The sequence below is a fragment of the Acromyrmex echinatior genome, chromosome 1 (genome assembly GCF_024713525.1).
Source record: "Acromyrmex echinatior isolate Ae372 chromosome 1, ASM2471352v2, whole genome shotgun sequence".
Classification (NCBI taxonomy): domain Eukaryota; kingdom Metazoa; phylum Arthropoda; class Insecta; order Hymenoptera; family Formicidae; genus Acromyrmex; species Acromyrmex echinatior.
Window position 1 is genome coordinate 5,224,959 of NC_141852.1, and position 22,275 is coordinate 5,247,233.

General features: G+C 34.7%; 1 protein-coding gene across 1 annotated transcript; it reads right to left on the bottom strand.

Moving 5' to 3' along the window:
• Positions 1-377: 377 nt before the first annotated feature.
• LOC147910876 (uncharacterized) lies at positions 378-21,916 on the bottom strand (the record flags this gene model as incomplete). The annotated part of the gene is made up of 3 exons (XM_087412886.1): positions 378-17,055; positions 19,287-19,535; positions 20,941-21,916. Coding segments are annotated over 3 exons (1,317 nt in total), but the record flags the coding sequence as incomplete, so codon positions are not given.
• Between the last annotated feature and the right edge of the window lie 359 nt (positions 21,917-22,275).

Here is a 22,275-nt window from a genome sequence, read left to right on the forward strand (position 1 = left end):
TATCTTATTAAACATAATCAACACTAAAAAATTCTTTTGAGAATTGAGAGTTCTAACAATATGTTTAATTTTTGCAATAACTTCTTCAGCATGTCACACATCGTAATTGTAATATAACAAAATGTGTAAAAAAAGTCTTTCCAAATTTTTCAATTTTTTGAAAATTAAAAAATTTTTTAATGTACCAAAATTTTTCAAAATTGTGACACAATAGAACAATTTGGAAGCCAATTCGTATTCAGCATCCAAAAAACTCTATAAAATGACTAGTTGTTTTGGTTTTTTGTTTGTTGAAATCATCTTATTAATAAACAAAATTATTATTAATACATTTTAGGATTATATCTTCATAGGCAGAAATAAAATCTCCAAAGATATTTCGAGCTTCGAGATTTTATTTTAATCTCCCCAGTTGTAGCAAGACACTGTAACAGTATTTATAATAATTAACACACTCGCGCGTCGCCGCCGCGACAACAAAGACTTGCGGTATAATATTCAATCATAATTCAGTCTGAAATTCGATTATTGCTATTTTATTCAACAACATATCTTTTTCATTTCTTTTCCTTTTACTTCGTCGTTTTTATTCCATTATCTCTCTCTCTCTCTCTCTCTCTCTCTCTCTCTCTCTCTCTCTCTCTCTCTCTCTCTGCGGGCATTGCAATAAAATTCTGAGAGGGGGTTTTTGCTTCAGAAGAGATGGCAACGATTGTTTAAATAGATTATCGTAAGAGTATCTCGTTTGTATGTACGTATGCATGTACGCGTCAATGTGTCACGTGTATCTATATATATATATATAAGGTGTATTTACGTTCTTTTTCTCATGTGTTGCATATATACATACATATATAGTTTGTTACAAGGCACAGGTAGCTTACATACTTGTCTTTCCTTTTCTCACAATTCGCACGCTATGATAATATCACGCACGCACCCACACACTCAGTATTGCTTTTGCCATTCATTCGACAAATTATTAAATCGTATTTTTCGCTGATCTCATCGCAAATCGTCGCATTCAGTTTCGTTTTTCATAATGGCGCACATCAGGATGATTGGATAATGATTACACTTCTACAACTGCGCAAACATTGCAATCACTTAACACAAACGGATGTACACTTCTAAAATATTTATCTAACTATTCGTGATCTTTGACGTTAAGAATAATATATAATATTATTCTCCTACATTACTCGCGTAGGATGTTTTTGACACCCCAATATTATATCAATTTTTATTGTTTTCTTTGATGGTTTACGATTAAGACTGGTATTCATAATCCGTTCTTATTTTAAAACCGTCTTAAGGAATATCTTATATTATATTTAATATACAGCCTTCTGATTGGCTTATAATATCTTGAGACTGTATTTAAGAAAGTCTTATAATATAAGATCGACTATGAATACTGTTTAAAGTAAATAAATAAAGTCTTGATTTTATTCATTAAGTAAATTTTTAAGATCTGGAGAATTAAATTTTAGCAATTAATTGCACATTTTATATAACAATGCCAATCGCATCAGAGAATTACTTACGTAACAAAACTGATTGATTCTTCCACTGAAATAGTGTTATTCGACGACAGCTTTAGAAACGTCTTCTGCTATACAGATCTATCCGAGAGAATTTTCAATTTCGCCGCTAGCTGCGAAATACACACATTAGGTTGTGACAATATGAGCTGTAGGCTAAAGAAAAATGTCTTTTTCGGCTCCATTAATGTTCACTTCTTCAGACTTTCAAGGGTAAAGAAACGAGCATCATATTTTATATTAAATCCAAAATTTCTAATTTCATATTTTATATATTCTTTACATAAAAACATTTAAATATAAAGGAATATTTGTTAATTGTAAAATAATTTGCTTTAAATATAATGTGTTTAAATAGCATTAATATATTTAACAAATTTATAGCCGGGGTGTCCTGGCCTCATGCGAGTAATGAAGGATTAAAGATAGATAACTCAAAAATAAAAAGATCGTAAACAAAATATCGAGGGAAGAAATACTCATTTGCAAAAAGATGACACCGCACCTATTTATATCGAAAACTCCATCAACAACGGTAGTCCGTAGACGATTGTCCGTTGTGTAATCGCGAAATTACAGTCGAACTAGTCGATTTAAAGCGTTCGAAGCATGATTCGCGACACATAATGCGAGATCTTAATGGACTCCGCTGAGTCGAGCCTTCGGCACGCGACGTGAGCGATCGATTTTACGTTCGATCATCAATTCGTATTGTCGGGACGATGTCGAGCAAGCGATTAAAGCCGGAGAGAAATGGCAGCAGAGGTGCCGGAAAATTGTGCGACCGTAAATGGCAGCGACGTGCTCGTTTCGCGCTCGCGCGCATGAAAAGGCCGACTCAGTAATCGTATTCGATAGAAATCGACATGCGACATGTATTTGCAGCAGTAAGTATATAGATCAAACAGAGTAATGTCAATTTTTAACAAATTCCACAAACTTAATAAGGAAAGTATCATTAAATGATTTTTTTTCATCTCTCTTTAAAAATTGAACAAAAGTTTAAGGCTAAATTAATTTTTAATTAATTTTTCAATGCACTTGTATCTTAAATTTAATTTGAAAAAGGGAACATAATTTGATATTTTTTTAGTTTGTTATTATAAATCGATTTTTACTGTACTTTAAGTGGATTTTTATTGTACTTGTGTTTGTCGATCAATAGCCGCTTATTCCATTATTGGTGCTGCTTCGGCATTTCCATGAACATACTGTATTCGGTAAACAGACTTTTCCATTGCTCATCTGACCTGGATTTTGTTCCGGTTCGATAAATCGCTGGGAGAACCGCTTGCGTTGCACGAATTGTCGACCGATCGTCGCCGCTTTACTTCGACAATTCGCCTAAGCAAATGAGGTTTAGACTACGAGGAAGTATGCAAATTCGAAGCGATCATGTATCCAGTTTCCTCCCGTCGCGCCAATGGCGAAACTTCTTAACGAGCTCGAAAGGGATTATCTAACCCGAAAATTAGGTGAACCGATTTTCCATTTACGTCTTTATATCGTTACAAATCTATTAGATATAACAATAGTTTGGAGAAGAGACATAAATAAAAATATCAGACGTATGTGTATTTGAAAAACAAAAAGAAATAAGTCCATAATAAAGTTCTTGTAAACTTCCTTTTGAAGTTATACAATGATATTATACAAGTTATAATGCAAGTTATTTAAAATTATAAATTATTATATTATATAATTTGTTGCCAGTGAAAGTAAAAAAGTTATTAACTGTAAAAAAACATAAATAAAAACGTAATAATATTAATATACGTCGTGTATTAATGTTACATCAAAATATTAAAAATATTAAAATCAGAATAAATAATATATTGTTTCATTCTTTTATATTAATGCCAGATATTGTGTCTCTCCTCTTCGATTCCGAGTTTTTCATATTCCGTAATATCGTTAAAAAATTAATGTTATGCAATTATAATGTTCTACCACGTTATTCCGATGAAATGGGATCTGCCTTCAGCGGCAATTTTCAACTCGCGTTACAATACATTTGTCGAAATTTCGCATTAATATCAGAATAGGTCGGTTCTTCGATTCCATTTCAACTATTCGTGCCGGTTCGATCTCATATAATCCGATTCGATCTCACTCTCAAATTCAGTGTGCGAGAATAAAATACCAGACGCGCGATGATGGTGACTGTCGACGTTCTCTTTTTTACACATTGCCCCGCGGTTTTTGCGCTCGTTTTCACAAACGTGCTTTTTCTTGGACGCATAATTATACGCACGCAAAGTATATCTATGTACACATATCGAAATCATAATATGCACATATCAGCAACCCGTTCTAATTGCGTAAAATTGCATCACTCTGTGCCCCACGACATTGAAAATTAATGATTGTTTCTCGATTGGTTTTCATGTTGATTTCAATAATATAGGCATTTCACTGTTATTCATAACCTTAAATAAAATTCTAGGTATAGCTTTATTTCCATAAATTAAATCTTGATAATTATTTACAAGAATGTATTAAATTTATCATGATAGTATTATTTGTAGTGCAAATATATAAGAAAAAACTTATACAAAAATTATTAATAATGATAGTAATGTATTTATAGATAACAGAATCTGTTTCATCAATTATAATCTCTAAAAATTCACTACTTACTGAATTACTACTTACATCCAAGAAAATGCAAATTTTGCTTAATATAACATTAAGTAAATATTTATTTAATGTAAATAAATATTTACTCAATAAAAAAAGTGATAGTTAAATCAAATTAATAGTTCTCGTATTAAATAAATATATATTTACATTTAGTAAATATACTTAGAACTATTCAAACAAACATTTATTAAGATTTAGTATTTTTTTCAGTATAGTAATAGGAGAAAATTATTTTATCCCTTATCGATGAAAAATTCGAATAAAAGTCATTCTTGAGATCAGTGCGAAGAAATCAATCGGGAATCAATTCGATGCGAGAACATTCAAATATTATTCGAAATGCGGGATAGCGTAATTGCATTTCGCGCACGCATTCGCAGTTGTACATTCGGGGTGGGCCATCGGTGAGGGTGTAGCGGAAGTTATTCCTACCGTTATTCGGATAAGAACGAGGGAGGATAGGATAGAGAGGGGAGGACGAATCTAACCGCGTGTCTCGTCGGGGGACGGAACGGCGGATTGATCCGATAGAACTTGGATTGCTCGTCGAGGGATGATTGTCCCTTGATTGAAAACGTCCTCGAATCGATGGAGGGTGCGACTATGCTATATTCGAGAGAGGAAGGCGGCGTGTAGCTACTCCGCATGTTCCGAGAACGCATTTTTTATGTTGACCTCCGGCAACAGGGCAAAATTGTGTTCTATCGTAGGGTGAACTCAACTACATGTTCGGCAAGTGGAGCCGTAATGGGAACTAATCCATTCCTGTCTTATCTTCTTGACTTTTGCGTTTATAAAGAAAGATCACGATCGTCCGTGGGGAGATATATTTCTTTAGATAGAGATAACGAGAAATGGTAAGAATTATTTTGTGATATTATTGATACATATTACTCCGGCTTTAGTTTAGGATTGTGTTTAAAGATTGATAAAAAATAGGCGAGCAGTTTGCTTGAAACTGTAAGATTCGTACAAAAATAGTATTAATAAGATTGTCATAAATTCTTTATCTTAAAATTTAATAATTTTTCCTTGATTTTCAAACAAAACTTCATGATTTTCCTAACTTTCAATAATATTTTGAAATTTTATGTATTTTCCTGATTTGGAAAACTGTTAAATATTTTGAGAAATTAAGTTACCATAGCAATGTAAATTACTATTAATGTTGCTAACTAATCGCATTTTTAATCGTTAAGTTGATAGTATTCCAAAACTGCGTAGATATGATAAGTATATTAAAGCATATTAAACTTTTTTAAAAAATTTAATTTCCCAGGAAATGTTACAAAATTTGATGACTGACTTTTTCCTGATTTCCCTGACCGTTTTTAATTTCCCTGACAATTTCTTGATTTCCAGTTTTGTAGCAACTCTAATCAAGCATCAAGATCTACTTTGTTTATTTGTCTTGAGAATTATTTTGGATCGTTATTTTTAATGACTCAAAATAATTTAATCACACAAAGAACACAAAGAAAGGATGAATGTCATCGATATTTCTTTGATATCACTCTATTGTAAGTTGTCGCATCGTAAATGTAATAAGAAAATTCTTCTCTTTTTGAGGTATATACCAAGTTCATTGACTGACTCTATATAACTGAGGAAGATGACGAGGATCTATTTTAGATGGCAAATGCGAAGATGAGAATTTAGCGAAATTAGAAAAAGCTCGTCCATTCGTTGCCGCGAACAGTTTAAATCCACGACAATGACGCTCAAGAACTTTCCGGCATTTGGTCCGTGAAAAACGCGGGCTATCAGCGAATCGCATTTTTCTTTCCCTCTCCTCTCTTCTTGTACTCTCGTAATCGAGACGCATCGCGGCTCTCATCCTCGCACACGCGGGAGTCGTTACCTCCTACAGATTGGGGGAAGTTTTGCTATTTCCCCATATGGCACCGGAGGCACTCTAATCTCCGGACAACGACGATTTTCTAGTCGTAGATGTTATTTGTGTGCGTACGCTTCCATCGCGAACAAAACCAATATGTGAGAGTCGAATAACTTCTCAAAATATAAAGCCTAACCGTTTTTAGATATGGAAGGGTGAAAACAATAATAGTAGTCACTTTTCTCTTGAAGGCACTCTAAAATAAGCCATTAGTCATAAATTAAAAGTTAGAAGCTGGAAATTGATTAATCACAGTCGTCAATTTTTAGCTTTTGTAGACAATTGTAGACATATAGAAGGTCTATTAAATTTATCGATTTAAAATCATTAGTCCGAAGTAAATATATTGAAAAAAATCTTTTGTTTCTCGAAATCATAATTAAGTGACTTATAGACCACTAGAGTCTAAAAAATAATGATATGAATTTAACATCACGCGGTATCTATATAATTCTCACTGTGTGTGTATTGGAGTTAAATTAATATGATGTGGATTTAGCACCATGGGTTTTAAATTCACATACTCATGGTATTAAATCCATATCATGATGGTATTGATATAAACACTAGGAATTTAAATTCACATCATGCTGGTTAATTACATACACATAATGAGAATTATATAGATATGGGTGTTAAATACATACCGACATTTTTTAGAGTGTATAGCTTTTATCCTTCTATATCTTCAACAGAAACACATTGAAGCAAGGACTTTAAGAAAATGTATCTCTTATCTCACACTACCGCTCAAAAGTTTAAAGCATCTCGAAATTTTGAAAAGAAAGTTTAATCCTACTGGTTTTTTTGAATGTAATTATTTGCATAAGGTATTTCTAACATTTCATTATATGTAAATTTTTATTGTTCTTTTTAATAATTTACAATTAAATAAAGAGTGGCAATGTTCTATATATTCTTTAAGCACGAATAAACGCAAAAAGTTTCTTTAAATTGTTGTGAAAATTTTTTTTTTATTGATATGAAAGTTATATTTATAATTATATTTGTAGATGGGGAGGGGAGGAGAGAGAGAGAGAGAGAGAAAATAGTGTTTTCTTATTTAAAAATTATATAGTGCTCTAAATTTTTGAACAGTAACACGTATTATGTTTTTTTACAATAAACAATTTCACATAATGGCAGCTATTCAAATAATTGTTAACATCTGTATAATTATATTATTAATACTACGTACTTTGTCAGTTAAATATTTTTTCTTTAAAATAATAAAAGGATATATAAGAATTTCTTTAAGTTTTTAAAATAAAAATTGATTTGGATTAGGTCTGTAAACGTAACAATAAATTCCCTACGATGCTCCTGACGGATGGATTGTTTTTGATAATGAAGGGCTGATATGAGACGCAAGTTGTCGCCGCAGGTCGGATATCCCTGATACTTCTCCCGATTTTTTTGTAGGCCGGATATGCGTATGATTCGCGAAGGGAAATAAGCACGGAATTGTTTTCGAACGACCGTGTACGGCGGGATTTTATCGGAGTATCGATCTTTCCGTGGGGCGCGGGAAGTCGACGAATCTACAATATTTCCGGAAGCTATGAAATAAAGCGTCGTGCGTTTAGCGATATCGGAGTCATAACCGTAAATATATTTATGACGATATAAATTGCGAGTTCGCGAGCATGCCCGTTACTTTTTTACTTTTTTTTTCAGTGGAGGTAACCGGAAATCGTTTTTGTATCTCATTGCTCCGTCTTTCAACAGATATGATAATAAGGCTAGAAATAATAATAGCATTGGAATCATTATTTCAAAGTGAATCATATTTAATAATATTGGAAACAATATATGTACCTCAACTTATTCCTGACATGTTCCATGAAATGAAAATAAAGCGATAAAAACAGCACAGTATCAAACAATAACGCATAACATTTTAATAAGTATTTTAATGTCAATATATAGAGAAAAACTATAATAGAATAGTAAAGTAAAATTTCATATCATTTTGCGATTAAATTCTGAATTATCACTTTTATCCATGTTTTAACCCAGTGCGTATTCATCCAGAAATAAATTAGATCGTTTATTTTGGAAATATATCGATTTAAGTTGTTACTCTAGAAATACAGATAGCTAATTCAGTTTATTTCGATTATTATCTAGCAAAAATAGAATGCAATAATTAAAATAAGAATTCTGAGAATTATGATTCAAATAATGCAGAAAGATGGCTAGACATTAACTTGAAACATAAGAAAAGAGATTTAATCGAAAGCAGTTAGTACTATGAAAGAAAGTTAATAACGTAAAGACTTTGATTATCTGTTCTCAAATTAAAGGAACATAATAAATAATAATAATAAATAATAAATAATCATAAAGCATTTATATAGCGTGAAAATAACACAAGAAATAAAACATTATTTGAATATTATTTTATTACGCATGATATATACTTAATTAAAAACATAATTTTCTTTAATTAAATATTTTCAATTTATGGTTTACTTAGTTTATTACGAAAGTGATTGATTCGGTTTATTAAAGATCTGTTATTTGTAGTTGCATTAATATATATTAATTTACTTAAAATAAAATAAATAAGATAATATTATACATATATTTGAAATTTGGCGGAAGCAAGAAAGAAAGTTTTAAGAATGAGTGTCCATCTCAAAGCATTACCAAAAGTATAAAAATTTCATAGATCTATATTATTAATCCTATTATTATATCTCAGCATTTATGAAAAAATTTGAACACAATTCTTTAATTGATTATTATTAATTTTTTTGTTTACTTTGATTGTTGTGTTGTAAAATCGCGTTTTGTAATACTTATTTACAAATTTAAGAAAGTAGCATTACAAATTAAACCAATTCTTTATATACATATACTAAAAATCTAATAAATTTTGTACCAAAATTCATTTCTATTCATTTACTCGTTTAAAACTTATTATTTATCTAAGACAGTGAAATATAATTATTACGCAGCTTAAGTCATTATAAACCAAATTATTTATTATTTTGTTTCTTGCAGTTGGTTTTAGAGCGTAAGGTTTTACGACCAAAAATTTTAGCTAATATTGTACAGCCAAAACATCTTTCATGCAGTCGAATGCAGCAATAAAGAACAGACTTAGGGTTGATGATCCTGTGTATTCGAATCATCCGTTTGTCACGAGGCCAATTTCGCCGCGATTCGGTTGCAGGGGACATCTGAAATCTCTCAGGAGACACAGTCGGTGGCAGCGACGATCTTAAGAATGAGAACATAATCCACGGCGCGGAGAGCAATATACTGCGCGCGGAGTACTCGCACCGACACGGAAGTAATCCGATAATCCCATCAGATGAGCTTCCATAAAATCGTTAATCGTCGGTACGTCAGTCCGGATGACTGCTATGCACGCGGTGCTCTAATCCTGGTTCGGTATTCACATCGGTTTCGAAGTCACATCCGCACTGCGGTGAAATCAACCGCGGACAACACATTCGCGAGAGTAGCAAGTCTTATAGTCGTTCAGGGGATTGTTGCAACGAACGAGTTTCATAGAGCGGTGCTTCGAACAAAAATATTGACGTTAGCTGTTACAAACAACTTTCGGGCTTGTTTCGCTGAACGAAGCATCTAAAAAGAAGGTTCAACAACTCTGTTCTCTAATAAGAGAAAGTCCAGAAGTGGAAACGCGCTTTTGAAATGCAGTTTGTTGCACAGATAGTTTTTCGCACTCATATTAAGAATTTTAAATCCTAGTTTCAAACACTCCTTAATTAAAAAAAATTTTTTTTGATGTTATTGAATTAATTAACATTTATTTAGCAAGATAATAGACTTCAAGGAAAAGAGGAAATAATTTATTATAATAATTCAGGATTAATCGATTTTTATCCTATGCATAGATGATATAAATATATATTTTGATATTAAAAGAACAATGATAAATTAATCTCTCGAGTTAAATAACATTTTGTGATTTTTACTCCAAGTGTGTCAAAATGTAAATCAATTGATTTCTGTAGTTTCAAAATAAACAACATCCATATTAACATATGCACTTAGTATGTAAATAATAAACTTGAGTTAAATAATACATTTTCTTGAGTAAATTATTATTTAACTTCATTGTTCTATATAATTAATTTAATGACATATTAAGTAGAAGCAATGACGACCTACAAAAATGATTAAAAATAACTTAAATTGAGTATAATTTGACATTATAAATTTAACTTATGAATTTAATTTTCGGATTAATGCGAATCCGAATACAACGTTGCCTGCTGCCTTGTCGAAATGGTGATGAAAAAGCATTAATTCGAATTATATTTGTATCAACTATATATTTCGAAAAAAAGTCAATTCAGTTCTGGACCAACCTTTTGCAACAAACCGTATTTCAAAAGCGCGTTTCCATTTCTGGTTCTTCTCTTGTGAATTACATGAAATCAACGTTTTCTCAACGAAAATGGACGTAGATGCTTTTTTTCGAAATTTTGCGTACTCAAACTTCGGTGGTGGGACAAAAGGCGGATGAAAAGAAACAGAGAACAATTTAAAGGGATTGTGACCAAAAGAAAGGAAGATTTAATTAGATTTGATTTCGACTTTTTATATTAAGTAAAATGTTCACTTGCATCTAGCCTGTGGTAAATATTTTACAATTCCCATGTAAAATTTCCTCTGTAATTGGACGAAAAATCAAGCAAATAGCGTACTCAAATAAAATGCGAATTTTCTCTCAGAAGGGAACGGCCAGTTTGCAATTTTCTGCTGGTGGTTGTCTAATCTATTGAAAACAACAACGAGTGAGGAGAATGTTTCTGTTTCTCATTAGCGACTCCATTAGCGGAATGCTAGCGCACGATATTAGGGCGCAATGTAAATTGGCAGGATTAAATGCATCGGACGATTGCATCAATCTCATTAAATGCCGTGCATAATGTTTGGCAAGAGAGGGAGGGTGAAAGAGAGAGCGAATCGAGCGGAGGTGGTTGGGGTTAGTAACGATGTTTGGGGATGCTCTGATAATTATTGAATCCCTCGACGTTGTTTGCGTCAGGCAAATCGAAAATAATAGAATATTCGAGCGTTTACCCGACTACATACCCGCGTCTTCCGCTCTCGAAACGCGGTTTTTCGCTGAAATTCTATGCATGACGCGACATTATGTAAAATTCGTAAAGTTGTCTTCCCACATCAACTTGCGGAAAATGATCCAAATATTTTGGTTTTATTTATTACATTCATTTATAAGGTTTCTATTTCTCAACCTGAATAATGATCTTTAAGTATTTTTACTGCTGAAAAAGAACATAAAATTTAAAAAGTTCCATCACTCCCACAAATTTTGAAAAATCAAGAACTTTATTTTTTAAAAAATTCTACAAATTTAACAAATTTATAACTTTTTTCTTTCATTTTATAAAGTAAAATACATAAAAATTACAATTAAAATGTTGGGAAGACTTTGTAAATCAGTGTAATCTTTTATTATCAAATATTGCCAATAAGTTTTATTATTTTAATATATTATAAAATTGTATCACATAAACAATAAAAGGGGCTTCATACCATCACCATCATTTATTTTCATATACAGTAAAAAAATATTTAAATTTCTTATAGCTATATATTATATATTTTATTATGAATTTGTATTATTACATAAGAAATTCAAAGCAGAGTTTATAAAAATTGAAGGATGATGGAATTTTTTAAAAAATGTCCTTTATCAGTGTAAAACGATTTACAAAAAACAGCTATTAGAACAGCTGTTGAGAAATAAAATGTTGAACAAAATTTGTTTAGTGATATTAAAATATTTTCCTGTATAATGATAATGTTAATTATAATATTGTATAAAATTTCATTTTTTTTTTTTTCGTGTAGATAATAAAGCACAACTTTTAAAACGCTCATTCGAATGTAGGGAGGGAAAGTTAGAAAGCAAAACGCGCGCGCGTATATTTTGCAATGTTTGAATAACCATTTTCATTCTTTAATACCGCCCGTCCGTTCCGCTCTTCTCTTTGCCATCAGCTTTGCTTAATCTGATTATTGCATGCATTCCATAGCTTCGCATATAGCGGGATCATAAAAGCAAACAGAAATATGTAGGAGCAAAATATATGATTGAAATATTCGTCTAGCAATACAGGTGAAATAATTTTAAAAAATCACGAACGTAAAATTTGAATGATGTCATTCGCATTTGAATGATTTTTTAACAACACTCTAAACAAAAATAAATATTTATTCTTCCGCTGACCGCGATATAGCGGATAACAAACAATTGATATTCCGATTGACAATATAATTATATTAATACACTTAATTCAAAGCTATGATTTTTTTCAAAATTATAAAAATTTCAGTTAACATATTGAGGCTTTGAATAGTTCTCGGATCATACGGAATACAATCTTTCACACAACATTTTGCACAATTTATCGAATTGAAAGATATGATCTAATTCACTGATTAACTCTGTGAACTGGCGACTTCATTTGGGGTCACCTCCTTTTATTTTGTACATTGCTCGCTTAATTTTTATGAAATTTGTGGTAATTTGATAATTATGGCGGACAGAATTAAAAAAAAGATCTCATTTTTCAGTTATAAAATACGATTTTTGGAAATTTTTAATTGTGAAATAACATCTAGTTTCCAATTTCACGTTATTTAAAGCTCATCAATGCTATGCAAACAGTTAATACTGATTTTCGAATTGACTTTCAAACTCTGATTATGAGCCTTGTAACATTAGATCCTTTCTCATTCGATGTTACTACCCTTTCGAATTTTCAGAAAACTGAATGAAACTCAGCGATATCAAGAATCTCTTAAAATTGAGTTTCATGATAGTCAGATTATTTTTTTTAAATTTGAATTTTAGAATTCTGAGGTTAGAATCAAAATCAATGATCGTAAAAACCTTCAAAAAACAAGACCTTCCATAATTTGTTTTGTTAGAAAGCTTTAGCTCAAAAAGTTCAGTTCGCAAAAATTGACATTGCAAAATTCAGGAAATTTAAAATTGATTTTAGATTTTTTTTTTTTTAATTCCTAGAACAGAGTAGAGTAGATTACTCGTATTCTATGTTTTCCCATCGACAGTCGCACACTCCCTCGACGTTAGACTTTGAATTATCACGGAATTCCCGTCGTTAGACGCGAGATTGACGATTGGGCTTCATCAGGATTGTACACACGTGATTTGTGACCGCGGGGCATCTAAATCAGATCTGATTGTTGTTCACAATGAGCTTATTATCCCTAAGAAGCTAGAGAAATCTTAATGGCTAGACCCGATATTAACACTACTTCATATATGCTATATATATGTATACGCTGCGCTCGTAGGTACAATATGGCTCCTAATGTGATAATCGCTAAGTGTCCTAAATAGCTTAAGTCCTACCTGTCGGTGAAAAATGAGAATGCACCGCTCGCGTAGTGCGAGACCGCGCTATACTCGTAGTTGTTGTGCGCACTGACAATAATATCTTCACGGTATACGAATCCACCGAGAAGTCAACGAAAGTCGATCGAGCCCTTCTCTTCTGAGAACCCTGAAACGGAGACACTGCCCGATGAAGTGCGTTGTCCGAGAGGATCCTTGAGTAGGCGTGAAATAACATGCGATGCTTAAAGGTGCCATTTCATTTGAGATGCTGGGTGTTTTCCAATTGCTTAACACAAACGTACACAGGAATGCACAAATATTGTAATATTGTAATATTGTACACGACTTAACTAAACAGAATGTGTACGATAGATTAAATCCATATAACACAGATGTCCAAGAGACATTTTGGAGAACATCAAAATGTCCCAATGTTCTGAGAACATTCGCAAGAACATCGCTGAGATAAAGTGTGCTGTAGCTTTTTTCGCTTGTAATGAATAAAAAAAAAATACCGGCTATTCAATCTCCAATTTTAATTATTAGTAGCCATGATTAGTAACAATTATTATTAGAAAACAAATTTATGCAGCCAATCACTAGTAACTCTCAAGCTGAGTATCGATGTGTAGTGTTTTGTCGACGATTACAACAATTGGAACACAACTTGTATCACCGTGTGCATAAAAGTATTTAGTGATTTTACAATTAGAAAGTACCAATTAAAGAGTAGCGTTAGCGTGATTTTAATATAACGCTTAGCGTCTAAACGCTGAAAGTAGGATTTATTCTTATACAGCACAGAAATTTACAGCATTATTGCAATGTTTGCAATATTACTGTAATATTGCTGGAACGTTACAATGTTGTTATAGTATTAGAAAAAAAATGAACGCCATATACATAACGCTACATCATTTTCATGCATTGTCTAGCGTCAATTTTAATTATATAATCTATTTTGACGCTGAAAATGAGTATCGAGCATCAGCATGAAAAGGCACCTTAACAATCTCGACGACCGACTGGAGCAAAAGTATAAACGCAAATAACACGAATCAACGAAATTCTTGCGAAAACGTAGGTCACGGCATCACAAGCAATTTCGATTGAGATCGACGAGAGAAAGAACAAAGTAATTGAACGCGGATGAACGAACGGCGAATGACGGCTCGATGAGACTTTCATCGCATCTTGCTTCCTCTCAAGAATCGATCTCACCGACATCGTTGATTGATTAAACCAAAATCCGACGAAAAATCTTAATGGCGTAGAAATTACGTACGACGCGATTGAAAAAGTGCTAAAATAGCGATTGGCTTTTTCCTATGGTTCACTCTTTTTCATGCCCCAGTCCCCCCTCTCATTCCAATTTTCTTTCATTTTCGCACACACACGCACACACACACACACACACACACACACACACGCTTCAGTTCTCACTCACTCTGTCTGTTGTTCCTAACTTCCTCTTTGTTTGTCTCTTCCTTCTACATCTCTCGTCACTCGATTACAGCTTAATTATTACAAAGATGGTTGTACAATAATATATATAATATAGACTCTGTATTAGTTACAATAATATCGTAGCATCCTACACCGTTCGGCCTTCTTCTTGACGTCATTAATTGCGAAAATCGGAACTGATTGAGTTCCTTCTTCGAGTTAACGCCTTCACGCTCGATTCCATTATCTCCTCGTTATCACCGTTCTCTCGAGCGTACTGCTACCGCGTAAACGTCTGTGTCTGCGTGTGTTTACGTCTCTGTATACATATTTCGTGTTTCTTTATTGCTTATTGCTTAATATTAACATTTCGCGCCGAGCGGGTCATCGCCGAAGAGACGTTGTCCGTGCACGTCCCGTCATTAATTAAGCTAATCGACTGCTCATCAGGAGACAAAAATCTCGCGCTGTCACCGTACATTTAACGTTAAAGGCAATTCCCCCGACTTGACGGTGACATCGCACGTGATCTTTATCTTCGACGAATAAAAACTTAGGATCAGCCGGGGAGTTGTTGCATTTGCGTCGCGTCTAACGAGATGCTAATGAAGCGAAAATATAGATCAAAGGATCACTCGTCTGCCTTTCTACGCGGAGGGACGCGTCGCGTCGTGCGATTTCCTCGGCGGCCCCTCTCGACGCATGAATAAAGAAAAATGTGGTGAGCCGTGTGAGTCCCGAGGAAGAGAAAACCGGTGTACCATGGTGACATCCAGAACGGAGTCCCTAGTCTCGTTTAATAATCTCTTGACCTTCTTTAATCCTCGACTGGTTCGGGATGAAATAATATTACACGTTTGTTCTTATCGTGAGTCCTCGACTAGAGGACTCCGCCATGTTAATTAAGGCTCACTATCCTCATTCTCCATTTGTCGCTCAGCTAAACCACTCTCGTTCGGCTAAGCTCGTCTTATGAAGAACGAGCAACTCACCCGCGATTCATTTCTCTTCATTCTTTGTGGCGTCACTTCAGGACAAGCGGGGATCCGCCTCGATCCGTTGAAAAAACGATAGCGTATATTATTTGTAATTAATCGATATAATTATTACGCATATCGTCGATACTCGGTACTTATTGAGGGTACATGCCCGAGAATGAGCAAAGAAATGAGCGTGCGCGCGCCCGGCGAAGAAAATATTTACCGAGTAAATGCTTCTTCCCTTTCTTTTTTTTGCACTTATTGAGAATATAGTCTCTTCGTAGTAGTCATCTTTTTCTGTTTGTCCTAAAGAGTAACGATCGCGCGTCTTATCGATCAAGAACGAGAGGACTCCGGGACGATCGATCTTACGAGGGCGAATTGCGGCCCCTCGACCGAGATCCGCGTCTCGTTCGCGATACCGATCGTGATATGGCCTAACCATAAAAATCGCCTAACAACTCCGTCAGCTTCGCCCGATTTCAACCTTAGTGCCTACGCGCTACGTCTGGTAAAAAAATCTATTGGCCAGGGAAAACTCACGCTCGAGCTGTTCTCTCGATCGCTTCGATCGCGATTTATGCCACCGACGTAATTCGTTCGACGTCTAACTCTCCCCAATAAAATCGTGCACGTCGGAATTGTTGCAAAAATCCAGGAGCTTTTTTTGCGGATCTTTCATCGGTTCTTCGCAGGATGATCTCTCGTGCGATTCTGTCGTTCGTCATTCGTTAATGCTTATCCGTTTCATCGACGACGCCGACTGCGCTTTGGCTTTGGAACGACGATCGCACGAACGCGAGTTTCTCCCGACGACAGTTTGAAGAAACTAATAGGAGCCACGAGCACGATTGTCTAATCGGTCGATGAGCTCCTCTTTTTCCGTATCTTTCTTATTCACGGTCTAAGATCGCACTCATCTGCAGTTGTTACATACTGCCCGATCGATCGAGCCACGCACGGCCGATCACTGTATCGCGAATATTTCTTATAACGATCTTCACTGAGTGTCCGACACCGCGTTTGAGTTCGATCCTTAATTGATTTCGAATAATTGTCGTGCTTTCGATTAGAATCACCTGAATATCACGGTGACCGCCGTCAGCAGGACGATCGTCAGGTACGTCGATCGGCTGATCTGTCCGCCGTTCGCTTCCATGCACTGGCCTGCAAATAGAAGGTCGCCAATTTTTACCATCTTACAGTATATTTTCGTATACTTAGGTTTATACCTAAGAGAATAGAAGCAATGCATATTTTGCTTCTTAGCTAAGCAATATTTACGGAAAAGATGATTTTGCTGAAGTATTTAAAACTTTAGCTAAACAGATCTGAAAATAATTCTGTTGCACCATAAAAATAATTATGTAGCACGCTCAAGCTAGTTGTTAGAATATCAAAACTTTTTATAGCATTGCTCACGCTTGAGAATATTTCTTACGTAATCATTTTAATGTTCTAACAAAATTATTGCATCATTCAGATCTATTGCCAACTATGTTTAGATACTTCAGTGAAATCGTTCTTTCCGTATATGATTAGTCCAACATCTCTTTCTCTTATACATATGCGAAAAACTTTTTACAATTAGTAATACGTGCTAAATATTTTCTTCGTAAATGTACGTACTGAATATAAAATTCCACAGTCTCTCTCTACATGCATAAAATTATTAGATATCGCTTATTAATTAGCGTTTTTTAAAAATAAATTTCTTTCTTTTTTTAGTGTTTTTTTTAAATTAGTTAAGATCCATGCGTACACTGAAAAAAAATTTACTAAATCTTAATACATATTTCTTTGAACAAGGAGAGGCTACACTCTGCTCTTCACCGATTTTGATCAAACTTGCAGCGATATTAGAGGAGCCTATTAAACAACTGTAAAGCCATTTGTGGCCTTTAGAAGCTGCGTGTGAGCATTTAAAAATATACCAAAAATCTGGAAACAGTCTAATATCTTGGAAATCCATTTTTGAAAGAAATGTTTTATATAAAAAGGTAGGATTTAATAAGATTTATTTACTGGTTTTATAAATGTTTATTTGGTAGGCTCATCTAACATTACTGCAAGTTTGATAAAAATCGGTGAAAAGCAGAGCTCTCCTTATAAGCCTCTCGTTATAAGTAAACATTTACTGAGGAAATAACAAATAATAAAAAAGAAGTGTAATAAAATATTAAATATTACTAATTTATTAATAAAGTCATACAAATTTTATTGTATTTATGTTAATTTATATAAGAATTATAAAATTTATAAGGATACCTAATACAATAATTTTGGACATAATAGCAGAGAGTGTGAAAGATATATTTTTTTAATTAATTATTTAAATGTTTCTTTTATAAATTAATATATCACTTTTTTTTCTAATTATGATCAATATAAATCTTGCATTTATTGTATAATTTAAATCCTAGAGAAAATAAAAAATGTTCCCTACAATGTTCCCTACAATAATAACATCTGATTACATCAAAACTGCCATTAAAATGAATATCATGATTAATGCTAGTAATATATGTTCCATATTTAATGATTATTTCGCGCCTATGAGATAGCCTTAGGTCTGGTGACGCATAATTCAGCGTTTATCAACGCGCTGTCGCAGTCTATTTGTCACAGAGAGCTACGCAAATGTCGCGCTAGATTATGCGTGGCTGTCACGCACCTCCGCGACGAGATTTCGAGCGGCGCAATGGATGACAATCGCTGACTCCGCGATTTCGATTGGATGGGCGCAGCCTTCATGTCACAGGGAAGTTATTGGAGTATACTGAACGTTTTGCAGAAGGACGGAGAATCTCGTCGCGTTTTCCCGGTCGGGCATATAGTCGCAATAAGTTTGCCAAATTCCCACGATATCAAGAAAACATGTCCATATTTTGATATAAAATTTATATTTATTGTTTAGACATCAAGAAACTTGTTTTACACATTTCTCTTTCTTTAACAATCTGTATATTGAAATAAATTTCTTTGGGTGAATTGGATAATGGAAGAATTTATAGACTTTATAGACTTATTTAATCAAATGTATGGAAAATTTTATAATTTTAATATATAATATTATAATTCAATTTTGATATTTTTAGTACAGATATATTTCCGCTAACGATATTTAATTAATTATTGGCTAACGTTATTTGATAAAGTATTTTTAAATAATAATTAAATCAAATATATAATCATTAAATTTTGATATTTTTAATATTTTCACTAACAATATTTGATGAAATATTAACGAATTTAAAATTATTTCATGTATGTTTCTAACGTAATATATCAAACTATGTTGCGTGTTCTAGTATCTAATGTTCTCAAATTAATGCTAATCCGAGAATGAAATGGCGCAGCGACGGAAAGCGAAAGGGTTGACGGAGGTTGCCACTTACCGGTGCTGGTAGCGTTGAAGGCCAACATCGGCGTGGGCGGTGGGATGCCCCTCTGACACGCTATGGTGCTGGCAGTTAAACTGACAACTCCGCCGCTCTCTTTGTACATGAAGCACAGTCTACGGCTGTTCCTGTAGGGCTGCGCCCTGTTGTTCTCGCTGTTCGACCACGCTGTTCTGCGCGCCAACGGGGTGGCGATCACGAACTGCGTGCCCTCGGCGTCGAACCATCTACCGTGGCAGGAGTAGGCTGAAAGGTAAAGAGAAAGCACGGGGCTGCCAGAGGTCTTGGCGAAACACGAGAGGGTTGGAGAAAGTTTCGGGATAATAACGGTCGGATGAGGGGGGGGGGTTGGCGTCTCGACGGCCGTTACCCTTCGAGTGCCATTATTCCTGCCGAAATAAACTTCGGTGTCGAGGGTCGAGAGAATATCCATGGGACTGAGAAGCGCCAGTCTACACAGCGAAAAGGGAAGGAGGTGAGGAGTCGATGTGCCTCGCGGTTCTTTCAAACATTCAGGCATTTCGATCTTGATGCGGAATCGCGGCAGGGGAGCGTGCTTGAGTATCACTTCGACCGTCGTAATGAAGTTACGACATTACCGAGATTGATAAACGGGGCGCAAGTTTTGGGCTCGATAAGAAACGCGCGCGTTAATATCGTCGCTTTAATACTGAAAGGCTCGCATTTGTTATACTATCTCTGGATAATACTTTTGTAAGCGCGATAAGCATTATGTCGTTGGTGAGTTCTATTGTATATGAGCTTTATACTAACACTATTTCCTGATTATTACCTTATTGGTGATTATTTGATGGAATGGGGTTCTTATTTCTTTTATTTCTTAAGACATTTCCTAAAATCATTTCTCTTTCTTGAACTGATAGTGTAAATATATTTTTTTTTCTTTGAAAAATATCTGTCATATCTTTTAGATAGATTACTTCAAAGAATTCTGCAATACAGGTCTGGAAATTTAGATCCTGGTGAAATAAGTTAGTTGTCATGTATACTGTAGCTTGTGATGTAGTGAATAAAAGATGTTCACACACACACACACACACACACACACACACACACACACACACACACACACACACACACACACACACACACACACACACACACACACACACACACACACACACACACGCACACACGCACACAAGGTTCAATAATGAACAGTTTTTTTAATAAGATGTTTTGTGAGTACAGTTTTACTTTAAGTAGTTAAAAAATTATCCATTATTAAACCTTGTCCGCGACATCTTTTTCATAATTATAAACTATGTTATATGTGAAAGTAACTCATTTCACAGAAACTCAATTTTCCATATAATTAATATGAGATCTATTGAGTCACTTATGAATTCTTTGATTGGAATCAATGTTTTTCTTTTCTATAAGATACGCAATTTTCCTAATAAAAATGCATAATTAATGAAAATTATAGGAATTAAGTTGTAGTGATAAAATCTTTTCCTTCACAAAGAGAATTCTTGCTAGAACAAACTCTTATGAATTCTCGAATTCTACACTCAAAATGCCTTGAAAAAATAATCCTCCTTCGTCGCTCGCGATATTGTGATTGTATTCAAGAGGTCAACGCGGTTAAAGTTCTCGGTATGACAATAAAGAAAAGGTAGATAATTACCGGTGATAGCGTCGTCGTTGACGCAGTCACTTTGAAACTCCATCCTGTCCGCCGTGGAGCAACCCACGGTTAAGGTCGTCACCTCAGAACTGCACCTCGAGTCATCCTCGTTTCTCTTCTCCCTCCTCTCGGGAATATCCTCATCCCTCTCGTGTTCCTCGAGCTCCCTCTTCATTCTCAGGAGATCCTTATAGGTCATACCCTTGTCGACTGGATTCCCCGACGCGGATCTCTTTCGCGGCGGGCTATCGGCGTCTAAATAATCCCCGAAATAATCGCCTTGCACTTGCAATGTACTGGAGGTCCAGCTGTCGTCCGAATCGGCGGCCCAAAACCGTCTGATTGTATCAACGTCATACGGATGAAAGTCTTCTATCTTTGGGTATCTTCTCGATCTGTTCGTCTTATCTTTCGAATTTACCTCGTCTTCAATCGTCTCGCCCTCGTTTTTGTCAACTCTTCCGCGATCCATCGTGTCTTTCTCGAGGTGTTCGACAGCGCGCGATCTCCTCGTCTTAGAATGTGAGCTCTCGGCGACGCGTTGCTCCAGATCGCCCGATCGTCTAACCTTCGATCGCAAGGCGCGCTCTCGTAGATCCCGGAAAGTCTCCTCTAGCTCCGAAGTTCTTCTCGATGAGGACATTTCTTCCAGGCTGTAGTCCTTACGACTTCGGTTGCCGCGATTCGAACGTGCTCGCCGACCCATCCTCTCGTGGACGAGATACTCATTGTTGGTCCGCCTCTTCTCGACCTCATAATCCAGCTTACGACCTCGCCGATCCTCATTTCTCTCTTGGGCATGCCGCACCTTCTCGCCATCGTGTCGGATGGACAAAGATTCTTGCTGATGCTGACTTCTGCGGCTTTCGCGCGTGTTCCGTTGATTCCGATTCACATCCGTCACTGTGAACTTGCCCAAGTATGGACAGGTACGTGGTTCCGGAGAGCTCGCTGTGACAAAAAGCAAACACAAATCTTATCCTCTCTGAAAAAAATTTTAATAACTAAATAAAAAATTTCTGATATACTTAATATCGCAATCTGATAGTATAAAAATAGAACAATATTAAGATTAAATCAATAATTCTTATTTTTTTTCCTCAAATTAAATAATTTTGAAATAATAAATTAATTGTAAACAAAAACGGTGTTGAGAATCAGCGCAAAAAACGATATGCAAAATTATTATTACGAGTCTTTAATGAAACGTTAATTACAGATAAATATAATATATACAAATATTGTATAGTTGAAGACTTGTGATAATAATTGGTGCATCATTTTCCGCGCTAGCTTCCAATGCTTTTTTTGTCTATAATTAATTTATTATTTCAA